This window comes from Leucoraja erinacea, chromosome 14 (assembly GCF_028641065.1).
Source record: "Leucoraja erinacea ecotype New England chromosome 14, Leri_hhj_1, whole genome shotgun sequence".
NCBI classification, from domain to species: domain Eukaryota; kingdom Metazoa; phylum Chordata; class Chondrichthyes; order Rajiformes; family Rajidae; genus Leucoraja; species Leucoraja erinaceus.
Window position 1 is genome coordinate 7086701 of NC_073390.1, and position 20313 is coordinate 7107013.

At 45.4% G+C, this 20313-nt stretch overlaps 1 protein-coding gene across 1 annotated transcript in view; it reads left to right on the top strand.

Moving 5' to 3' along the window:
• The window catches only part of LOC129703229 (fibrillin-3-like), a 214382-nt gene that overhangs the window by 106983 nt on the left and 87086 nt on the right, over positions 1–20313 (top strand). Inside the window, exons 45-52 of the mRNA XM_055645508.1 lie at positions 21–146; positions 236–361; positions 9544–9669; positions 9759–9884; positions 17553–17678; positions 18040–18165; positions 18257–18382; positions 18727–18852. Coding sequence (XP_055501483.1) covers positions 21–146; positions 236–361; positions 9544–9669; positions 9759–9884; positions 17553–17678; positions 18040–18165; positions 18257–18382; positions 18727–18852 — 1008 coding nt within the window. The remainder of the gene's footprint in view (positions 1–20; positions 147–235; positions 362–9543; positions 9670–9758; positions 9885–17552; positions 17679–18039; positions 18166–18256; positions 18383–18726; positions 18853–20313) is intronic.

A 20313-nucleotide genomic window follows, 5' to 3' on the forward strand; every position in this document is an offset into this window, starting at 1 on the left:
AACTGAGTTTGTTTTTTCAGATATTGATGAATGTGCAATCAACACCTCAAACTGTCAACAAAACTGCACCAACACAGTAGGAGGCTTCCTGTGCAGTTGTTACCCAGGCTTCAGCATCAACTTAACAAACTCTTCACTTTGTGATGGTAGGAAGATGTCAAATACATAATTTCTCAGTTGGAGAATAATATTTAATGTGGCAATTTCTACATGTCATTCATTCTTTTTTCTCCAGACATCGATGAATGTACACCCAACACCTCAAACTGTCAACAAATCTGCAACAACACAATCGGAAGCTTCCTGTGCAGTTGTGACCTGGGCTTCAGCACCAATGTGATCAACTCTTCCCTTTGTGATGGTAGGATGTTTTAAAACGGATGCTTTCTCAGATTTTCCAAGTACTATTTATTGTTGCATTTCAGGCTGCCCAGTCCATCTTAGATTGTCAAACATAGATAGATTTTAGTCACCTTAAGAAACAGCAGACATAAAATCATTAATTTTTCATGCGTTAAGTAACTTAAAATAGTAAGGTTAAAGGAGAACTTACCAGTTTGAAGTTTGATCTTTATTTTATGAGGAGTAACGATGCGCGATTACGTGAAGAACCCCGCCAGAGCGCACGCGTGTCAATCTCCAAAGCAGCGGTGTGAAATCACAGATAACAGTAATTGAAGTGACGTAGTAAGATTAGAAGACAAGAACTACCAGATGACCTTCATGATATGAGGGTTGGGAGCGGTGGACACATAATTGCTTATCGTAACTCCTCATAAAATACAGATCAAACTTCAAACTGGTAAGTTCATGTTTAATCTTACTATTTTACTTCGGAGTCACGTGAGTGATTCCGTGAATATTTCAAAGCTCTGTGATTTCATGCCGTGGAAAAGTCCACACAAACACAACTGCATCAATTGACCACAGATAAGGGAAACATCGATAATGCATACAGACATGACATGGATTTAATACATGCTGATATTATTTAAGGAACAAATAATAATAATAGTATCCCCACTCATCCGGGAGAAACTATAAAATAGAACCTAAATTAGAGTTGGCAAATACCCCTGGTCTGGCTATAGGTTATTATAAATGTTTGGAAAGCTTGTTCATTAGACCATCCTGCAGTCGCTAGGATGTGGTCCAGCGGAACATACATAGCCCTTGCTGCTGATGTTGTAACAGCCCTGGTGGTATGAGATGAAAAATTATTAGTATCTACTCCTGCATAAGCCAAAACCCCGTTTTAACCACCTGAATATGGTCTGAACTGATACCTTCTTATGAGGCTTTTCATAACTAACAAACATAGCTAGTATCAGAGCCTCTAAGGCTCTAGGTGATCTTGACGTATCGTTGTAAATGTGTGACCACACAGAACCAAAGGTTCATGGGGTGTGCCCTGAGAAGTTTGAGACCTGACGCCCCTGGCCTGCTCTACTTAACTAAATCACGAATGCAAAATATTATATTTGTTCCAGTCGCAATTTATGTAGTAAGTGGACCCGTTGCGCTCAGACCAGCGCCCTGAGGATAACCACCTTATGAGAGCCAGGCCAAAGATGATGATGTAGCTGGGGGCCCCTGGTGAAGTAGTGTTAACACAATGTCAATATCCCATACTTCTGTGTGCCTGGGCCTGGGAGAACTTGTGTTAAAGATATCCTTTATAAACTGGATATCAGAGAGTGAGACCCGACAGAGTGGGTCCCGCTTGCTGCAGGAAATATGATGAGAAGGCCCGTTGGGCTCAGAAAACCCCTGAAGCGGGATCTTGCTGAATTTATTGCAAGACCCGACTGATGAGGCAAAATAGAGAAAAGACATAAAAGATAATTCCTCCCCCATGTAGCGAGGATGTATCTTTCGCCACTGTGAACCTCATATTTTTGCAACCAGTGAATGAGCCTGGATACAAACATATCGATATTTCGTGTTCCAATAAACCATAATGTCATAAAATATTTAGTGATCCAACATCCATTTTGTGTTGTCATTGATTTTACGTGATGATACACCAGCGCCAAATGAGGTTAGGTAAATATGACCGGAACTTTGACTGGATTGCACCCATGTAACATACCACCACAGCCACGGAGATGCAGACGCGGAGCAACGGAGCGGCAGAACACCTGCGCGCACCAAGCCAGCTCGGCTGACCAGAAGCACCAACAGACGGTGACGTGTATGAAAGCACCGCCGGGGACGGGTTAAAGGCCAGGTTAGAGCTAGCCCCACACAGGGTAGCGATTCCTAGCCTTTTCCTCGTAAACGTACGCTCACTGGCAAACAAAATGGACGAACTCCGGCTAAGGATCACCTCCCACAACTGGATCAAAGACTGCAACATCCTGATCTTCACGGAAACTTGGCTCAACACCGACGTTCCTGACAGCGCCATCCAGCTAACTCATTTACATCATTTACTCCGAGTGGACAGGACATCAGATTCCGGTAAGACCAGAGGTGGGGTCTGTGCATTTATGTAAATAAAGCATAGTGCACGGACTCCACCATCATCGAGAGTCACTGCTCAGCTAACCTTGAGTTCCTCTTGGTTAGATGCAGACCGTTCTATCTGCCCAAAGAGTTCACCTCCACTGTTGTGACTGCAGCCTATATCCCTCCTGATGCTAATGCCAAGCTTGCAATGAAAGAGCTGCATACTTCCATTAGCAATCAACAGACGCACAGCCCCGAGGCAGCCTTCATTGTTGTGGGTGACTTCAATCACTCTAACCTGAAGACTGTACTCCCCAAATTCCACCAACATGTCTCCTTCCCCACTAGAGTAGACAAGACACTGGACAAAGTCTACACCAATATGGCTGAAGCTTACAAAGTCATCCCCCTCCCCCACCTTGGTCAGTCTGATCACGTCTCATTGTTCCTGCTCCCTAAGTACTCCCCACTCATCAGACGGGTTAAACCAACTGTGAGGACAGTTAAAGCCTGGTCAGAGGAAGCAAACTTCACACTTCAGCAGTGTTTTGGAAACACTGACTGGAAGGCGTTTGCAGCCCAGACCAACACCTTTGACCACAAGTCCATCGGGCAGTGGTCAGCACGGAATGTCTTGCAGGCTCTGCAGGGAAAGGACTCGATGGATCTGGTGGCGTGGTTCCCAGAGCAGACTGCCCAGCTTGTCTTGCAAAATGCCTCATCGCCAGAACTCACCAACAAGCACCAAGACCTGGCTTGGCTGGCGGTGAGGGGAGCCCTCTCAGTTAGATCCTTCCTGCACCGTCGGAACCTCACTACCAGCTCACGCTGCCCCCGGGACGGTTGCGGTGGAGAGGAGACGGTTGCCCACCTCTTTGCAGAGTGTGGGTTTGCAAAACAAGTCTGGAGAGGTATGCAAGGGTCCCTGGAACGATTTATCCCGAACAGCTCCGTCACAGAGGACTCTGTGATTTACGGATTGTTCCCATGGACACATTCGGAGACTGACATCGAGTGCTGCTGGAGGGTCATCAACTCGGTTAAAGACGCTCTTTGGTCTGCCCGAGCGTTGCTCACCACCCAGCAGAGCGAGATGTCCGTCAGGGAATGTTGCCGACTGGCCCACTGCAGACTGCAGGAGTACGTGCTAAGGGACTCGCTGAAGCTTGGTGCAGCCAATGCCAAGGCTCGGTGGGGGAGGACCACAGTCTAGGGTCCTTCCGCTGCTGGACATAGGGGGCACGGTATGGTGGAGACGCCCCTCAAATTAAGGGAAGGTATCCCACGCCAGGGGGCCACATGAGTGGCACGGGTGGGGGACATTATTTGTGGAAGTGAAAATGCCAAATGGAATTTTCGCATTGTAAACACTGTATATATTTATTACTTGGACAGGGGCCACAGAGTGGCATGGGTGGGGGACTGTTTGGTGAAATTTGAAAAATGTAAAAAAAAAAAAATTGTACTGAAAAAAAAAAACTTGTATAGTCTCCGAAAATGTCGGATGAATTTTGTTTGTTTGAATGGTTCAGGAATTGTATATATTTATCAATTGAATAAAGTATATTTTGAAATTAAAAAAAAAAAAAAAAAAAAAAAAAAGTTTGCAGCCCAGGCCACCCTTGACTCCCACACAGACATTGATTCCTACACATCCTCTATTCTGGACTTTATAAACTCCACCATCAATAGTGTCACCTCCCTCAAACAGGTGACCACATTCGCGAATCAGAAGCCATGGATGAACAGCGAGGTCAGGCTACTGCTGAAAGCACGGGACACCGCTTTCAGGTCAGGCGATGCTCGAGCCTACAGCTCATCCAGGGCTAACCTGAAGAGGGGCATCAAGAAGGTCAAGCACTGCCATAAGCTCAGGATTGAGGAGCACTTCAACAACAACTCCGACCCCCGACGCATGTGGCAAGGCATCCAGGCCATCACGGACTATAGACCCTCCAACACCACCCCCACATCCAGCGACGCCTCCTTCCTTGAGGAGCTTAATCACTTCTATGGCCGCTTCGACAGGGACAATCTAGAGACAGCCATCAAGGCTGTGCTCCCTGCCAATCACCAACCCCTCACACTCACCCCCTACGACGTAAACGTGGCACTGAGTAGGACTAATGCACGTGAGGCTGCTGGCCCTGACGGCATCCCCGGGTGCGTGCTCAGGGCCTGTGCTGCGCAGCTGACAGACGTCTGGACTGACATCTTCAACCTGTCACTTGCCCAAGCAGTTGTCCCCACATGCCTTAAAACCACCTCCATCGTGCCAGTGACAAAACACTCCACTGCGGCAAGCCTCAACGACTTCCACCCAGTTGCACTTACCCCCATCATCACCAAGTGCTTCGAGAGGCTGGTCCTGGCACACCTCAAAAGCTACCTACCCCCCACACTGGATCCCTATCAGTTTGACTACCGCAAGAACAGGAGTACGGAGGATGCCATCTCAACGGCACTTCACTCCGCCCTCTCCCACCTCGACAACAGAGACACTTACGTAAGAATGCTGTTCATCGATTACAGCTCAGCATTCAACACTATTATACCATCTAAACTGATCACCAAACTCGGTAACCTGGGCATCAATCCCTCCCTCTGCAACTGGTTACTGGACTTTCTAACCAACAGACCACAGTCTGTTAGGTTAGACAAGCACATCTCTTCAACCCTCACCCTGAACACCGGTGTTCCACAGGGCTGTGTGCTGAGCCCCCTCCTCTACTCCTTCTTCACCTATGACTGCACACATGTACATGGTACTAACACCATCATCAAGTGTGCAGATGATACAACGGTGATTGGCCTCATCAGCAACAATGATGAGTCGGCCTACAGGGAGGAGGTCCAGCACTTAGCAGCATGGTGCGCTGACAACAACCTGGCCCTTAACTCCAAGAAGACCAAGGAGCTCATTGTAGACTTCAGGAAGTCCAGGGGCGGCATGCACACCCCCATCCACATTAACGGGACGGAGGTGGAACGTGTTTTTAGCTTCAGGTTCCTGGGTGTTAACATCTCCGATTACCTCTCTTGGACCCACAATACCTCAACTCTGATCAAGAAGGCTCACCAGCATCTCTTCTTCCTGAGGAGACTGAAGAAGGTCCATCTGTCTCCTCAGATTCTGGTGAACTTCTACCGCTGCACCATCGAGAGCATCCTTACCAACTGCATCACAGTATGGTATGGCAACTGCTCTTTCTCCGACCAGAAGGCATTGCAGAGGGTGGTGAAAATTGTCCAACGCATCACCGGTTCCTCGCTCCCCTCCATTGAGTCTGTCCAAAGCGAGCGTTGTCTGCGGAGGGCGCTCAGCATCGCCAACGACTGCTCTCACCCCAACCATGGACTGTTTACCCTCCTACCATCCGGGAGGCGCTACAGGTCTCTCCGTTGCCGGACCAGCAGGTCCAGGAACAGCTTCTTCCCGGTGTTCAAAGACGCTACCCATTGAAGGAAGGGATCCTCTCGATCAGGAATCCTCCTGGCCCGACTTGTTTGTGTCAACGGGCCTCCTTTCATCTTCCCTACGCTCCCCTCCTCAGAGAGGGATATATAATTTCGTGGCTAACCCTCCAAGTGGGTTTGCCTAGGTGCTACCGGCACCAGTCTGAAGCCGCTGGCTCCACCGCCAGTGACTCGAAAGGCGAATTCGACCGCCGCCCGCTACCTGCACTTCCGCGGTCTCCGTAGCGGGTTCCCCGCGGTCCCTGGCCGAGATTCCCTGAGGTTGTGACCGGGATTCCCTGCGGTCCATGACTGGGATTCCCCGCGGTCCATAAAGGGTTCCCCGCGGCCCGTCCGGATTTCGCCCCGAAATCCAACAGGAAACCTCTGTAAGGAGAGATTTCTACAAGACAATACATAAACTGGGAATAATTTTAAAACTTACCTTCAGGTTTAAACTTACTGCTGGCAGGAGCAGCTCGCCTGCCAGTCGGTCATCACGCCATGCACTATGGCGTAAAGACACGCGTGTGCTCTGGCGGGGTTCTTCACGGGATTACTCATGTGACTCCGAAGTAAAATTCTATGTTTCCTTCATTATTACCATGTGAAATCAGTACATGTAAACTGTGCTTTTCAATATTTTGGCCATATCCCCAATGGCGATATGATTGCAAAGGAATCATGATGCCAATGTTCTATGTGGCAATGAGTGGCTCTCCTAGACCTAGTTATGTTGGTAAGAGTTAAACCAATATTTTCCCGTAAGACAACTCCATTTGTTGTGCTGCCACAATATGATGACAGTCTGCAATCTATTGCAATTCAGAAATTATGTGACAAAGTTACAGCTGGCAAAGCAAAATACAAAACACCTGTATCAGACATCATTTGGAGACACTAGCAATTGCCGACGCTGATCAAGAGATCTGAACTGAAATGATGTCTTCCCATTCTCTCCAGGAATGTAGACTCTCCAATGTGCTCCAACACTTTATTTGACATGACTTCCATTTATTTTGATCCAGACATAGATGAATGTGGAAACAACATCGCAAACTTTCAACCACTTAATATGATTGTTACTACAGCCCGGTCAGAAATAGGTGGCCCCTAAAATGTATTTGTATCATCCTAATAATGAATTATAATGGGTATCATTTCTCTCTCTGTGAATCTTTAATATTATCATATTTTACTGCAGTATCATAGGAATTTAGGTTAATTTTTAATTTGTTAAGGAAGTTCAATTCCGACAATTCACATTACTCTCATGCCAATCAAAAAATATGGACCCGGTAAGTGATATTAATATAATCATGCAATATTTTTTTTCGGAAAGATATATAAATCTGAGGGTCATCCTGCTGTCTCTGATGCTGAATACTTTGAAGTGATATCTCAGCTAAATGTATGTGTTTTTTTTATAATGTAAACAGCGGGGGAAAATATTTTGTACGGAGAGCTTCGGCTGTTTACTGTGCCACCTGAACACCCGGGGGCCACTGCGGAGCTGCAGGGTCATCCTGCTGTCTTTGAGGCTCCAGCAACAGCCGAACACTTAGTGAATCCCGAGTTACGGTGCTGGCAATGCACGGCTTCATGGCCGTGGGACTCACCATCGCCCTATGGCAAGAACGTAAATGACATGACATTTGGAATCGGGAGAGACACGGAGAACAGGGGAGAGCTTGCCTTCCATTGATGAATGTTTGTGTGCAATCAACACCTGTGGAAACACAAGTGTCAACAAATCTGTATTACTGCTGGCAATGCCACAATGCGAACTTGAAGCTTGCTTGTGCAAAGTTGCAACACTGGCTTCAACAAAGTAACCAAACCAACTCTTCGCTGTGTGATGGTAGGAGACGTCATATTCATTGTTTTTAACAGATGGCAAACAATAATCAGTGTGGCACATAGGTCATGTAGATTTAAATCCCCTTAAACTAAACTATATTAGTCACCTGTGCAATGTTGGGGTAGCAATATTTCCACAATTTCACAAGATGAGACAAAATATCCAAATTGTGAGCATGTATATTTCATTACACCTTCCATGTTGACTTCAGTTCGACCTTCAACACGATAGTTCCAACCAGACTGGCCGAGAAGCTACTGGAATTAGGGCTTAACACCCCCCTGTGTGCCTGGGCCCTGGACTTTCCTACCGCCAGGCGGTAGTCAAGATGGGAGGGAATACATCGAAGCCCCTCACCCTGAGCACAAGATCCCCCCAGGGTTTGCATCCTCAGCCCCCTATTGTACTCCCTGTACGCACATGACCGTGTGGCTAGGTTCAGCTCCAACTCAATAATCAAGTTTGCTGATGACACTGTGGTGGTGGGCCTGATCTCAGACAACGATGAGAAGGCCTACCGGGAGGAGGTGGCTGATCTGGCACTCTGGTGTCAGGACAACAGCCTCCTCTTGAACATCAAAAAAACTAAGGAGCTGATCATGGACTTTAGGAGGGCACATCATCCGAGGACGTACACACCATTGAGGATAAATGGGGATACTGTGGATAGGGTGAGCTGTTTTAAATATCTGGGAGTCCACATCTCTGAGGATATGACATGGACATCACACGCCGCAGCACTCGTGAGTAAGGCAAGGCAGCGCCTTTACCACCTCAGGCAATTGAGGAAATTCAGAGTGTCTCTGAGGATCCTCCAGTGCTTCTACTCAGCGGCTGTGGAAAGCATCTTGTCCGGAAATATTACAATCTGGTTTGGGAATTGCTCAGCCCAGGACAGGAAGGCTCTGCAGAGAGTAATGCGTTCGGCCGAACGCACTATGGGAACTTCACTCGCCCCTCTGTAGGAACTACATACATCAGGAGGTGCAACTCCAGAGCCAATAAGATCATGGGAGACCGCTTCCACACCTGCAACGGCCTGTTCCAGCTGCTACGTTCAGGCAAACGCCTCCGTTGCCATGCTGTGAGAATGGAGAGGTTGAGAAGGAGTTTCTTCCCAGAGGCCATTAGGACTGCAAACTCCTATCTCACCAGGGACTAACTTTACTGTACCACTCTACTGCTTTTTTTAAATGGCTGTTTTTTCCCTTTTTTCTTCCTCCCACAATATTTAATATGTAAAAGACTGTGTGATTCTGTTCCGTTCTGTTTGTAGTTTGTTTGGTTGTTTGTTTGTTTGTCTTTTTGCACAAAGTCCGCGAGTATTGCCACTTTTCATTTCACTGCACATCCCGTAGGTGTATGTGACGAATAAACTTGACTTGACTTGACTCTAAACCAGTTCCATTTAGAAAAGTAGGTGCAGGAGGAGGCCATTCAGCCCTTCCAGCCAGCACCGCCATTCATTGTGATCAAGGCTGATCGTCCCCTATCAATAACCTGGGCCTGCCTTCTCCCCATATCCCTTGACTCCATTAGCCCCTAGAGCTCTATCTAACTATCTCTTAAATCCATCCAGTGACTTGGCCTCCACTGCCCCCTGTGGCAGGGAATTCCATAAATTCACGACTTCTCAGCCAGTTCCATTTACTGCATTTGGCCCATTTCCCAGCAAATTTTACAATGCGTGCATCAGTCCAAATGTATTTTTGATGTGGTTATTTTACATGCCTCAACTACATCCTGTGGCAGAGTAACTGAGCTTATTTCTTCAGATATTGATGAATGTGCAATCAACATCTCAAACTGTCAACAAAACTGCACCAACACTGTTGGAGGCTTCCTGTGCAGTTGTTACCCAGGCTTCAGCATCAAATTAACAAACTCTTCACTTTGTGATGGTAGGAAGATTTCAAATAGATTATTTCTCAGTTGGAGAATAATATTTAATGTGGCAGTTTTTACATGTCACTCATTCTTTTTTCTCCAGACATTGATGAATGTACAACCAACACCTCGAACTGTCAACAAATCTGCAACAACACAATCGGAAGTTATGTGTGCAGTTGTGATTCGGGCTTCAGCACCAATGTGACCAACTCTTCCCTTTGTGATGGTAGGTATTTTTGAAACAGATGCTTTCTCAGATTCTCCACTGCTATTTATTGTTGCATTTCAGGCTGCCCAGCATCTTAATGGTCAAACATAGATTTTAGTCACCCTAAGATACAGCAGACTTATAAAAATCGTTAATGTTTCATACGTTAATTAACTTAAAATAGTAAGATTAAACGAGCTTACCAGTTTGAAGTTTGATCTTTATTTTGTGAGGAGTTACGATGAGCGATTACATGAAGAAAGCCGTCACCACACATGCGCGTCAATCTTCAAATCACAGATAACAGTAATTGAAGTAACATAGTAAGATTAAAGAAGACTAGAACTACCAGATGACCTTTATAATATGAGGGTGGGAGCGGTGGGCACGTAATCGCTCATAGACTAGACTAAAACATGATAAATGAACAGATAATAATAATAGTATCCCCTCGCATCCCGGGGAAACTATAAAATGGAACCTAAAACATTTATTTTTTTAAATTGGCAAATACCCCTGGTCTGGCAATGGGTTAAAAATAAAATGTTTGGAAACTCGATCATTAGAACAACCTGCAGTCGGCAGGATGTGGTCCAGAGTACTGAACGTAACCCTTGCTGCTGCTGAATTAGCAGCCCTGGTGGAGTGAGATTAGAAAATTAGTATCTACTCCTGTATAAGCCAAACCCCGTTTGAACCACCTGGAGATGGTCTGAACTGATACCTTCTTATGAGGTTATTAGTAACTAATAAACATACCTAGTATCAGAGCCTCTAAGGCTCTAGGTGACCCTGACGTAATGTTGTAAATGTGTGACCACACATAACCGAAGGTGCGTGAAGTATGTCATGAGAACTAGCTTGAGACCTGACACCCCTGGGCTGCCCTGCCTAACTAAATCGTAAACATGAAATATTATATTATTAGTAGGTATAACCATCCTGTCCAGTCCCAATTTATACAATGACTGGACCCGTTGCACTGACAACAACACCAATGGGATACCTTATGAGCCCCGAGCCAAAGATAGGTATATAGCTGGAGCCCCCTGACGAAGCAGTGTCAACACAATGTCAATATCCCATACTCCGTGTACTTGGGTCTGGGAGAACATGTGCAAAGATATCCTTAAAACTAGAATCAGAGGATGAGATCCAACAGAGCTGGGTCCCTGCTCGCTGCAGCAAATATGATGAGAAAGCATGTTGAGCACAGTTAATGGGACTAGAACTTAATTTATTGTCAAGGGCCCATAGAAAATGAACTCTAAAACGTCAGTGTCCGTGCCGTATTATATGTAACAGAGCATTTAAACAGATCACTTCCCATCTCCTGAAGAGGAAATGTACTGCTTTTTTTGGTGCTATCCCTGCACTCTGCAGTGAGCACAAACATGGATTGGTCTGACAACCCAAGTCGCAGGAGCTGTCTTCTCAGATTCTGTAAGGCAATGAATTGATTAATCATACAGAGGTTGGTTCCCCGAGTCCCAGGCTGAACCAGCACGTTTTATGTTTAGAAACCCCATATACGGTTCTACAATAATTCCCAACATTTGCGGGACACCATGGCTACATAGGCCAGTCAGACAGTATGAAAAAGCTAAAGCGGGATCTTGCTGAATCATTGCAAGACCCGCCTGATGAGGCAAAATGGAGCAACGGCACAAAAGAAAATTCCTCCCTTGTGTAGCGAGAATGTATCTCTTGCCACTGCGATGCCCCATTTCTTTACAACCTGATGAATGAGCCTGGATGGAAACATATTGATATTTGGTGTTCCATCGAGCCATAATGTCATAAAATACTTAGTGATCCAACATCCATTCTGTGTTGTCATTGATTAACATGATGATACACCAGTGCCAAATAAAGTTGGGTAAATTATGACAGGATATTTTGACTTGATTGCACCCATGTGACCAACATAGGCCACCGCCACAGTGTATCAACCTGGAATTGAGCATGCAGATCATGCATATCCACACAACAAACCTTTTAACCCATAGTATGCACCTAGTGTCTATAGGTAGTTGATACCAGTAACTGAAGAATTGGTAAACCTGCAAATCCCATTCACCTCTGTGACTAGAGGTGGCATTAATAATTTCCCATCTTTGAGCACTAGCATCAGTCTGAAATACAACTGAAGATTTATTGACCAAAACTACTGGAGCAATGCTGAATATTGTTCATCCACCATTGTGACACTGGTGGCTTCAGCTGGAAATAACATATGTCTGTAACAATGACCTAAATGGCACTTGAGAGATTACTACTTTGCACTTTGTAAGTTCTGATAATGCAAAGGCCCAATTGCACAGCTGAAACACAGCTGTTATATTGTCAGTTACACTTGATGAATAGAAGACTGCTTGATACCAATCTCTTGCCCCAGAGCGGTGTCACAGATAAATAATAGTTAAAGGTACAACCGAAAGCAATAGCTGTAGTTGGTATCAACTTAAATGTAACTGGATGGATGAGGAACCTCAATCTCTCAAATGAGTTGCGGCTGGAAAAACAGTTGATTTTAGCAAAACACAGCGTTTAGAATCTCATCCAGAAAAGCCATAACAAGTGTTTTTGAGCTCTGAGTAGTCCCAGCACCGGTTTAGTAAATTGGTAGATGAGCTGGGAGCTGAAATTAGCCCATTTACAACGCATTAACTGTTAACATGCCGCATCCAGATACATTCCAAATGACTCCTGGGATCCCTATGAATGGGACTTGAAATAGTATGCATATTTGAAATCGATGCATGCCATAAAGATCTTAATGAAATCAGCTTGTTAGACAGTAACAAAATACCATATACTGAAAATCTAGATCAACTATGAACCTCCATATTTTACAATGAAACAGGCCACGCCTGCCATAATTTCGTGCCTGCCTTGAATCACAACTGGCCAGATTCTCGAGCCTGAAAGGTGATCCCCTGACCATAATACTGAGGCTGCCTCGAAAGACAACTCTAACCATAATACTGGGCCTGCCTTGATAGGCTACTCCAGCCATAATTCTGAGCCTGCCTCGAAAGACAACTCTGGCCAATTTCTGAGCTTGTCTCGTAAGGCAATCCTGGCCGTAATACCAAGCCTGCCTTGAAATACAACTCTGGCCATAATTCCGAGCTTGTTCCGTAAGGCAATCCTGGCCATAACACTGAGCCTGCCTCGAAAGACAACTCTGGCCCCAAATCCAAGCCAAGCTTGGTACCCTTGTACTATGCAATAACAACCCAATCTCATACTATCATTATCATTTATACAAAAATAATTGTAAATATTACCAACTTGTAAATGGTCCACTTACCCCATGTTTCGGAAAAACCAGACCCACCTACCTCCATGGTTACCGGTGGTCTATGGTAAGCCCAACGGCTCCTGATGTGGGTTCTATTCCCATCCTTGATTGGAGAGTAGGAAAGTAGTGTATGTGGATTCCATTTACTGAGGCCGGCTTGGACTTTGGCCGCTGCGCACCAGCTTCAGTGAACTGCTTACTGCCGATGAAGCGTGGGGTGTGTCGTCGCCGATACGATGAAGCTATGTTCGTTGTTGGTACCTTGATCAGCCCGACAGCTTTAGCTTTCTCATCCAGTTATACCTGTTGAATACGTCTTACCTGAAGAAAAGATTTGGCGGCTGGTTTCATTTCCTCCAATGTCACCCCTGATAGCACTGTTCTCTGCTGGCACTTGTAGCGTCAGAGGAAACTCTGGCCCCTCCCGGGTTTTCTGCCCACAGCAGTAACCCTTTCGTTTGCGAGTATTTCCTTAGAGCCATATGCATGTGCTCCAGTATGTTCCATGGACATACTTTGAATTTGAAGTCAGTTACACACTGACCACTCGCACTCCCCTCCACAGAGAGGGAGATTCATAAGCAGCCCTGACACAGGTGCTACCGCAGGCCTCTGAGGATACCTGCATCTGGCTCAGTTTAAAACTGGCCTCTTACACTCCCCTCCTAAGAGAGGGAGACATTAAGCAGCCCTGACACAAGTTCCGCTGCCGGCGGGTTCTCCATAATACCCGGGCTCAGATATCTCCCTTCTTTGGAGCATATCTCTTTGGAGAAACCTCTCCAATAGGTGCTCCAGATGGGTCAGTTTTCCAAACACACTGCCCATAGAAGGAGGAGAGTCCTCCTGGCCCGACTCATCCGAGTCCAGGGCCCTGACAGACTTTTTAGTGGCTTTTCTTGCCTGCGGGGTAGCCAAGGTGCTCACTGCCGGCAACAAGTCTGTAGCCGCTGGCTCTACCATCAGTGACTCGAAAAAGGTGAATTTTGACCGGCTCGCGCTACCTGCACTTCCGCGGTATCCGTAGCGGGTTCCCTGAAGTCGTAACCGGGATTCCCTACCGTCCATGACAGGGGTTCCTCGCGGCCCTAAAGGTTTCCCCGCGGCCCGTCCGGACTTCGCCCCAAATCCAGCAGGAAAGGTCCGCAAGGAGCTTCCTGCAACACAAAACACAAACCAGATAAATTAAGTTTTAAACTTACCTTTAGGTTTAAACTTACCGCTTAGGTTTAAACTAGCCGTTGCGCAATACGGCAGACGTAATGACGCGCTTGCGTGGTTACGGCCTTCTTCACGGAATCACTTATGTGACCTCGAAGGAAAATTCTATGTTTCCGTCATTATTACTTTGTGTTTAATATGGTTGAGTTCTTCATTAGGATGGAGAGTGACATTGTTAATTCAGAAACAATGGTTCTGAACTTAAAGAAAGATAACTTTGAGGGTATGAGACGTGAATTGGCCAAGATTGACTGGCAATTAATTCTAAAAGGGTTGACGGTGGATATGCAATGGAAGACATTTAAAGACTGCATGGATGAACTACAAAAATTGTTCATCCTAGTTTGGCAAAAGAATAAATCAGGGAAGGTAGTACATCCATGGATAACAAGGGAAATCAGGGATAGTATCAAAGCGAAGGATGATGCGTACAAATTAGCCAGAAAAAGCAGCATACCGGAGGACTGGGAGAAATTCAAAGACCAGCAGAGGAGGACAAAGGGCTTAATTAGGAAAGGAAAAATAGATTATGAAAGAAAACTGGCAGGGAACATAAAAACTGACTGCAAAAGTTTTTATAGATATGTGAAAAGAAAGAGATTAGTTAAAACAAATGTAGGTCCCTTGCAGTCAGAAACAGGTGAGTTGATCATGGGGAACAAGGATATGGCGGACCAATTGAATAACTACTTTGGTTCCGTCTTCACTAAGGAAGACATAAATAATTTGCCGGAAATAGCAGGGGACCGCGGGTCAAAGGAGTTGGAGGAATTGAGTGAAATCCAGGTTAGCCGGGAAGTGGTGTTGGGTAAATTGAATGGATTAAAGGATTAAAGGCCGATAAATCCCCAGGGCCAGATAGGCTGCATCCCAGAGTACTTGAGGAAGTAGCTCCAGAAATAGTGGATGCATTAGTAATAATCTTTCAAAACTCTTTAGATTCTGGAGTAGTTCCTGAAGATTGGCGGGTAGCAAACGTAACCCCACTTTTTAAGAAGGGAGGGAGAGAGAAAATGGGGAATTACAGACCAGTTAGTCTAACATCGGTAGTGGGGAAACTGCTAGAGTCAGTTATTAAAGATGGGATAGCAGCACATTTGGAAAGTGGGGAAATCATTGGACAAAGTCAGCATGGATTTACGAAAGGTAAATCATGTCTGACGAATCTTATAGAATTTTTCGAGGATGTAACTAGTAGCGTGGATAGGGGAGAACCAGTGGATGTGGTGTATCTGGACTTCCAGAAGGCTTTCGACAAGGTCCCACATAAGAGATTAGTATACAAACTTAAAGCACATGGCATTGGGGGTTCAGTATTGATGTGGATAGAGAACTGGCTGGCAAACAGGAAGCAAAGAGTAGGAGTAAACGGGTCCTTTTCACAATGGCAGGCAGTGACTAGTGGGGTACCCCAAGGCTCAGTACTGGGACCCCAGCTATTTACAATATATATTAATGATCTGGATGAGGGAATTGAAGGCAATATCTCCAAGTTTGCGGATGACACTAAGCTGGGGGGCAGTGTTAGCTGTGAGGAGGATGCTAGGAGACTGCAGGGTGACTTGGATAGGCTGGGTGAGTGGGCAAATGTTTGGCAGATGCAGTATAATGTGGATAAATGTGAGGTTATCCATTTTGGTGGCAAAAACAGGAAAGCAGACTATTATCTAAATGGTGGCCGATTGGGAAAGGGGGAGATGCAGCGAGACCTGGGTGTCATGGTACACCAGTCATTGAAGGTAGGCATGCAGGTGCAGCAGGCAGTAAAGAAAGCGAATGGTATGTTAGCTTTCATTGCAAAAGGATTTGAGTATAGGAGCAGAGAGGTTCTACTGCAGTTGTACAGGTTCTTGGTGAGACCACACCTGGAGTATTGCGTACAGTTTTGGTCTCCAAATCTGAGGAAGGACATTATTGCCATAGAGGGAGTGCAGAGACGGTTCACCAGACTGATTCCTGGGATGTCAGGACTGTCTTATGAAGAAAGACTGGATAGACTTGGTTTATACTCTCTAGAATTTAGAAGATTGAGAGGGGATCTTATAGAAACTTACAAAATTCTTAAGGGGTTGGACAGGCTAGATGCAGGAAGATTGTTCCCGATGTTAGGGAAGTCCAGGACAAGGGGTCACAGCCTAAGGATAAAGGGGAAATCCTTTAAAACCGAGATGAGAAGAACTTTTTTTTCACGCAGAGAGTGGTGAATCTCTGGAACTCTCTGCCACAGAGGGTAGTTGAGGCCAGTTCATTGGCTATATTTAAGAGGGAGTTAGATGTGGCCCTTGTGGCTAAGGGGATCAGGGGGTATGGAGAGAAGGCAGGTACGGGATACTGAGTTGGATGATCAGCCATGATCATATTGAATGGCGGTGCAGGCTCGAAGGGCCGAATGGCCTACTCCTGCAACCTAATTTCTATGTTTCTATGTTTCTAAATAAGTAGTTGAAACCTGTGCTTTTCAATATTTTGGCCATTTCCCCAATGGCGATATGATCGCAAAGGAATCCTGATGCCAATGTTCTATGTGGCAATGAGTGGCTCTCCTAGACCTGGTTATGTTGATAAGAGTTAAACCAATATTTTCCCGTAAGACATCTCCTTTGTTGTGCTGCCACAATATGATGACAGTCTGCAATCTATTGCAATTCAGAATATTATGTGACAAAATTACAGCTGGCAAAGCAAAATACAAAACACCTGTATCAGACGTCATTTGGAGGAAATAGGCAATGTTTCGGGTCGAAACCCTTCTTCAGACTCAATAGGCCACGTTTTGGGCTGAAACCCTTCTGAAGAACGTTTCGGCCCGAAACGTTGTCTATTTCCTTCGCTCCATAGATCCTGCTGCACCCGCTGAGTTTCTCCAGTACTTATGTCTATCTTCGATTTTCCAGCATCTGCAGTTCCTTCTTAAACACTTTGTTATTTGACATGACTTTAACTTATTTTGAGCCAGACATAGATGAAAGTGGAACCAACATCTTAAATTGTGGGGTGACCCTCTCAGCTCATATGTTTTATAATGTCACAGCAATAAATTTACGGAGAGCTTAATTTGACACCATGTTGTGTCAATGTAGAACCGAACTCTTAGTGAATGAGTTACTGCTGGCAATGCCACAAGCTTTGAAAGAACTTGACATGACATTTAATTGCAGATATCGATGAATGTGCAACCAACACCTCAACCTGTCAACAAATCTGCACCAACACAATCGGAAGCTTCTTGTGCAGTTGCAACAATGGCTTCAAAACTAACCGAACCAACGCTTCGCTGTGTGATGGTAAGATACCTCATATTCATTGTTTCTAACAGATGGTAAACAATATTCAATGTGGCACATGGGCCATGTAGATTTAACCCCCCTAAACTAAAATATATTAGCCACCTGTGCAATGTGGGAGTAGTAATATTTCCACAATTTCTGAAGATGAGACAAAATATCCAAATCGTGAGCATGTATATTTCATTACACCTTCCATGTTGACCAAGATGCCCCATCTAAGCCAGTTCCCTGTACTGCATTTGGCCCATTTCCCTGCAAATTTTACAATGCATGCATCTGTCCAAATGTCTTTTTGATGCAGTTATTTTACATGGCTCAACTACATCCTGTGGCAGAGTAACTGAGCTTATTTTTTCAGATATTGATGAATGTGCAATCAACATCTCAAACTGTCAACAAAACTGCACCAACACAGTTGGAGACTTCCTGTGCAGTTGTTACCCAGGCTTCAGCATCAACTTAACAAACTCTTCACTTTGTGATGGTTGGTTGATTTCAAATACATCATTTCTCTGAGTTCGAGAATATTATTTAATGTAGCAGTTTTTACATGTCACTCATTCTTTTTCCTCCAGACATTGATGAATGTGCAACCAACACATCGAACTGTCAACAAATCTGCAACAACACAATCGGAAGCTTCCTGTGCACTTGTGACCCGGGCTTCAGCACCAATGTGATCAACTCTTCCCTTTGTGATGGTAGGAACTCTCAAATGCAATGTCTCTGTATGATAGGGAGATTAGATATTGGAAATTAGGGGCCAAATTCAGACATTGCAAAAGAAGGCAATATAACATTGTGTGTCTCTCCATAACTGGGTTCTCTTTGTAGTTTCATGTAAACTTGATCTTTATCAATGAAAATTCAAATTATTGTTTTCACAAGGGATTAGAAAGTTCATTATGCGTTTGAAGCAAAACAAAATTCTTGCTATGCTTAGAAGCCAGACTGCATCGTTTCCATTGAAAATACCTGAGTGAGTTTGAAAGCATGTTGGGAAATGTCAACTATTTGCACCAGGAGTAACTGCTTATTTCCTTAGACATCGAAGAATGTGCAACCAACACCTCAAACTGTCAACAAATCTGCACAAACACCATTGGAAGCTTTGTGTGCAATTGTGACCCAGGCTTCAGCACCAATGTGACCAACTCTTTGCTTTGTGAAGGTAGGATGGTTTTAAAACATAATAACTTTCACCAACTTCTACAGATGCACCATCGAAAGCACTTCATCAGAATGCACCACAGCGTGGTTTGGAAACAGCTCCTAATCTCCTAATTTGAGGAAGGACATTATTGCTATTGAGGGGGTGCAGTGTAGGTCTTCCCGGGATGGCGGAACTGACATATGATGAACGAATGGGTCGACTGGGCTTGTATTTACTGGAATTTAGAAGGATGAGAGAAGATCTTATCTATATAATTAAAAGTCTCATCTTAACCACCTCCTGTTTGCATTGCATATTGTTTTTAGAAAAACCGCTACCACTTACCGCTGTGATTTTTGGCCATCTTACTCACAGTCCCCCTCCGCTGTGCAGGACAAAATGATTTTTCACATAGATGAAAAATAAAAGACTTATTAATGTTTAAAAAATGTTGATATTCTCTCTCCTGTCATCACGCCATTAAGGCCACGTTATGCAAAAGTGATGTTGGTTTGAAAATGCAAACTTATTGAAAAGTGGTGTTGGTGTTGACTTATTGAAAAGTGGTGTTGGTGTTGCCTTATTGAAAAGTGGTATGCCTTCTCTATAATTAAAAGTCTAATCTTGACCACTTCCTGTTTGCGCAGTATATTGATTTTAGAAAGAGTTATTAGTGTTTAAAAATGTTAACATTCTCTGTCCTGAGTGAGTCGCAGGTCCCCAGCTGACGGGACCTGTTCTTGCTCTCTTTGGTGGATTATGGCCGCGCCTCACCTGTTCCCGGCTGCTCGCCATCTCTGCTCACTGCCACTTGTGTTTGTTCTGTCTCTGCCTCTGTTCGTGTCGCTGTGTGTGCATAGTGCACAGTCATTTATTTTCTACGACCGTCGGACACTACTGGACATTGGTGTAAGAAGCCAGGCGCTACTGGACATTGGTGCCTCGGTGGCGTGTTCTCGAGGCCCCGGGGCGAGGACTTTCCATCGTGCCGTGCATCGGAGAATTCCTGAGGGAGCCATGAATGCGTGCTGCAGCTGTCCCCGCAGGCTCAGGCAAACCAGGAGATGGGGAAAACGGGGAAAACGGGCAGGTTTCTCAGTGAGGACGAGAAGGCTCGCCCGCTCTCACTCCTGCTCGATCTCGGCATGCACATCTACTGCACCATGGCTGTTAGCGCTTCCTGGTCCCGCTGCGAGGCCGTCGTGCCTCCGGTTGGTTTACCCAGACCCTAGCCTCCACTCTGGCTGCTGGCTACTCCCGGTGCGGGGCTGTCATTCCTCCGGCTAGCTCCCCGGGGCACCTCACACCTACTCTTTCCATACCTGTCGCGTCAGCTGGCCGTCCCTGACCGAGTTTGCCCGGCGTTCCAGCTGCACTGTACCCGAGAGAGGAGGAACAGGGGCGCTGGAGTCTGTGTGGACAATCTGCGGTCAGTGGACTACACAGCTCTACCAACTCTACCAACTGTTGCAAATCATG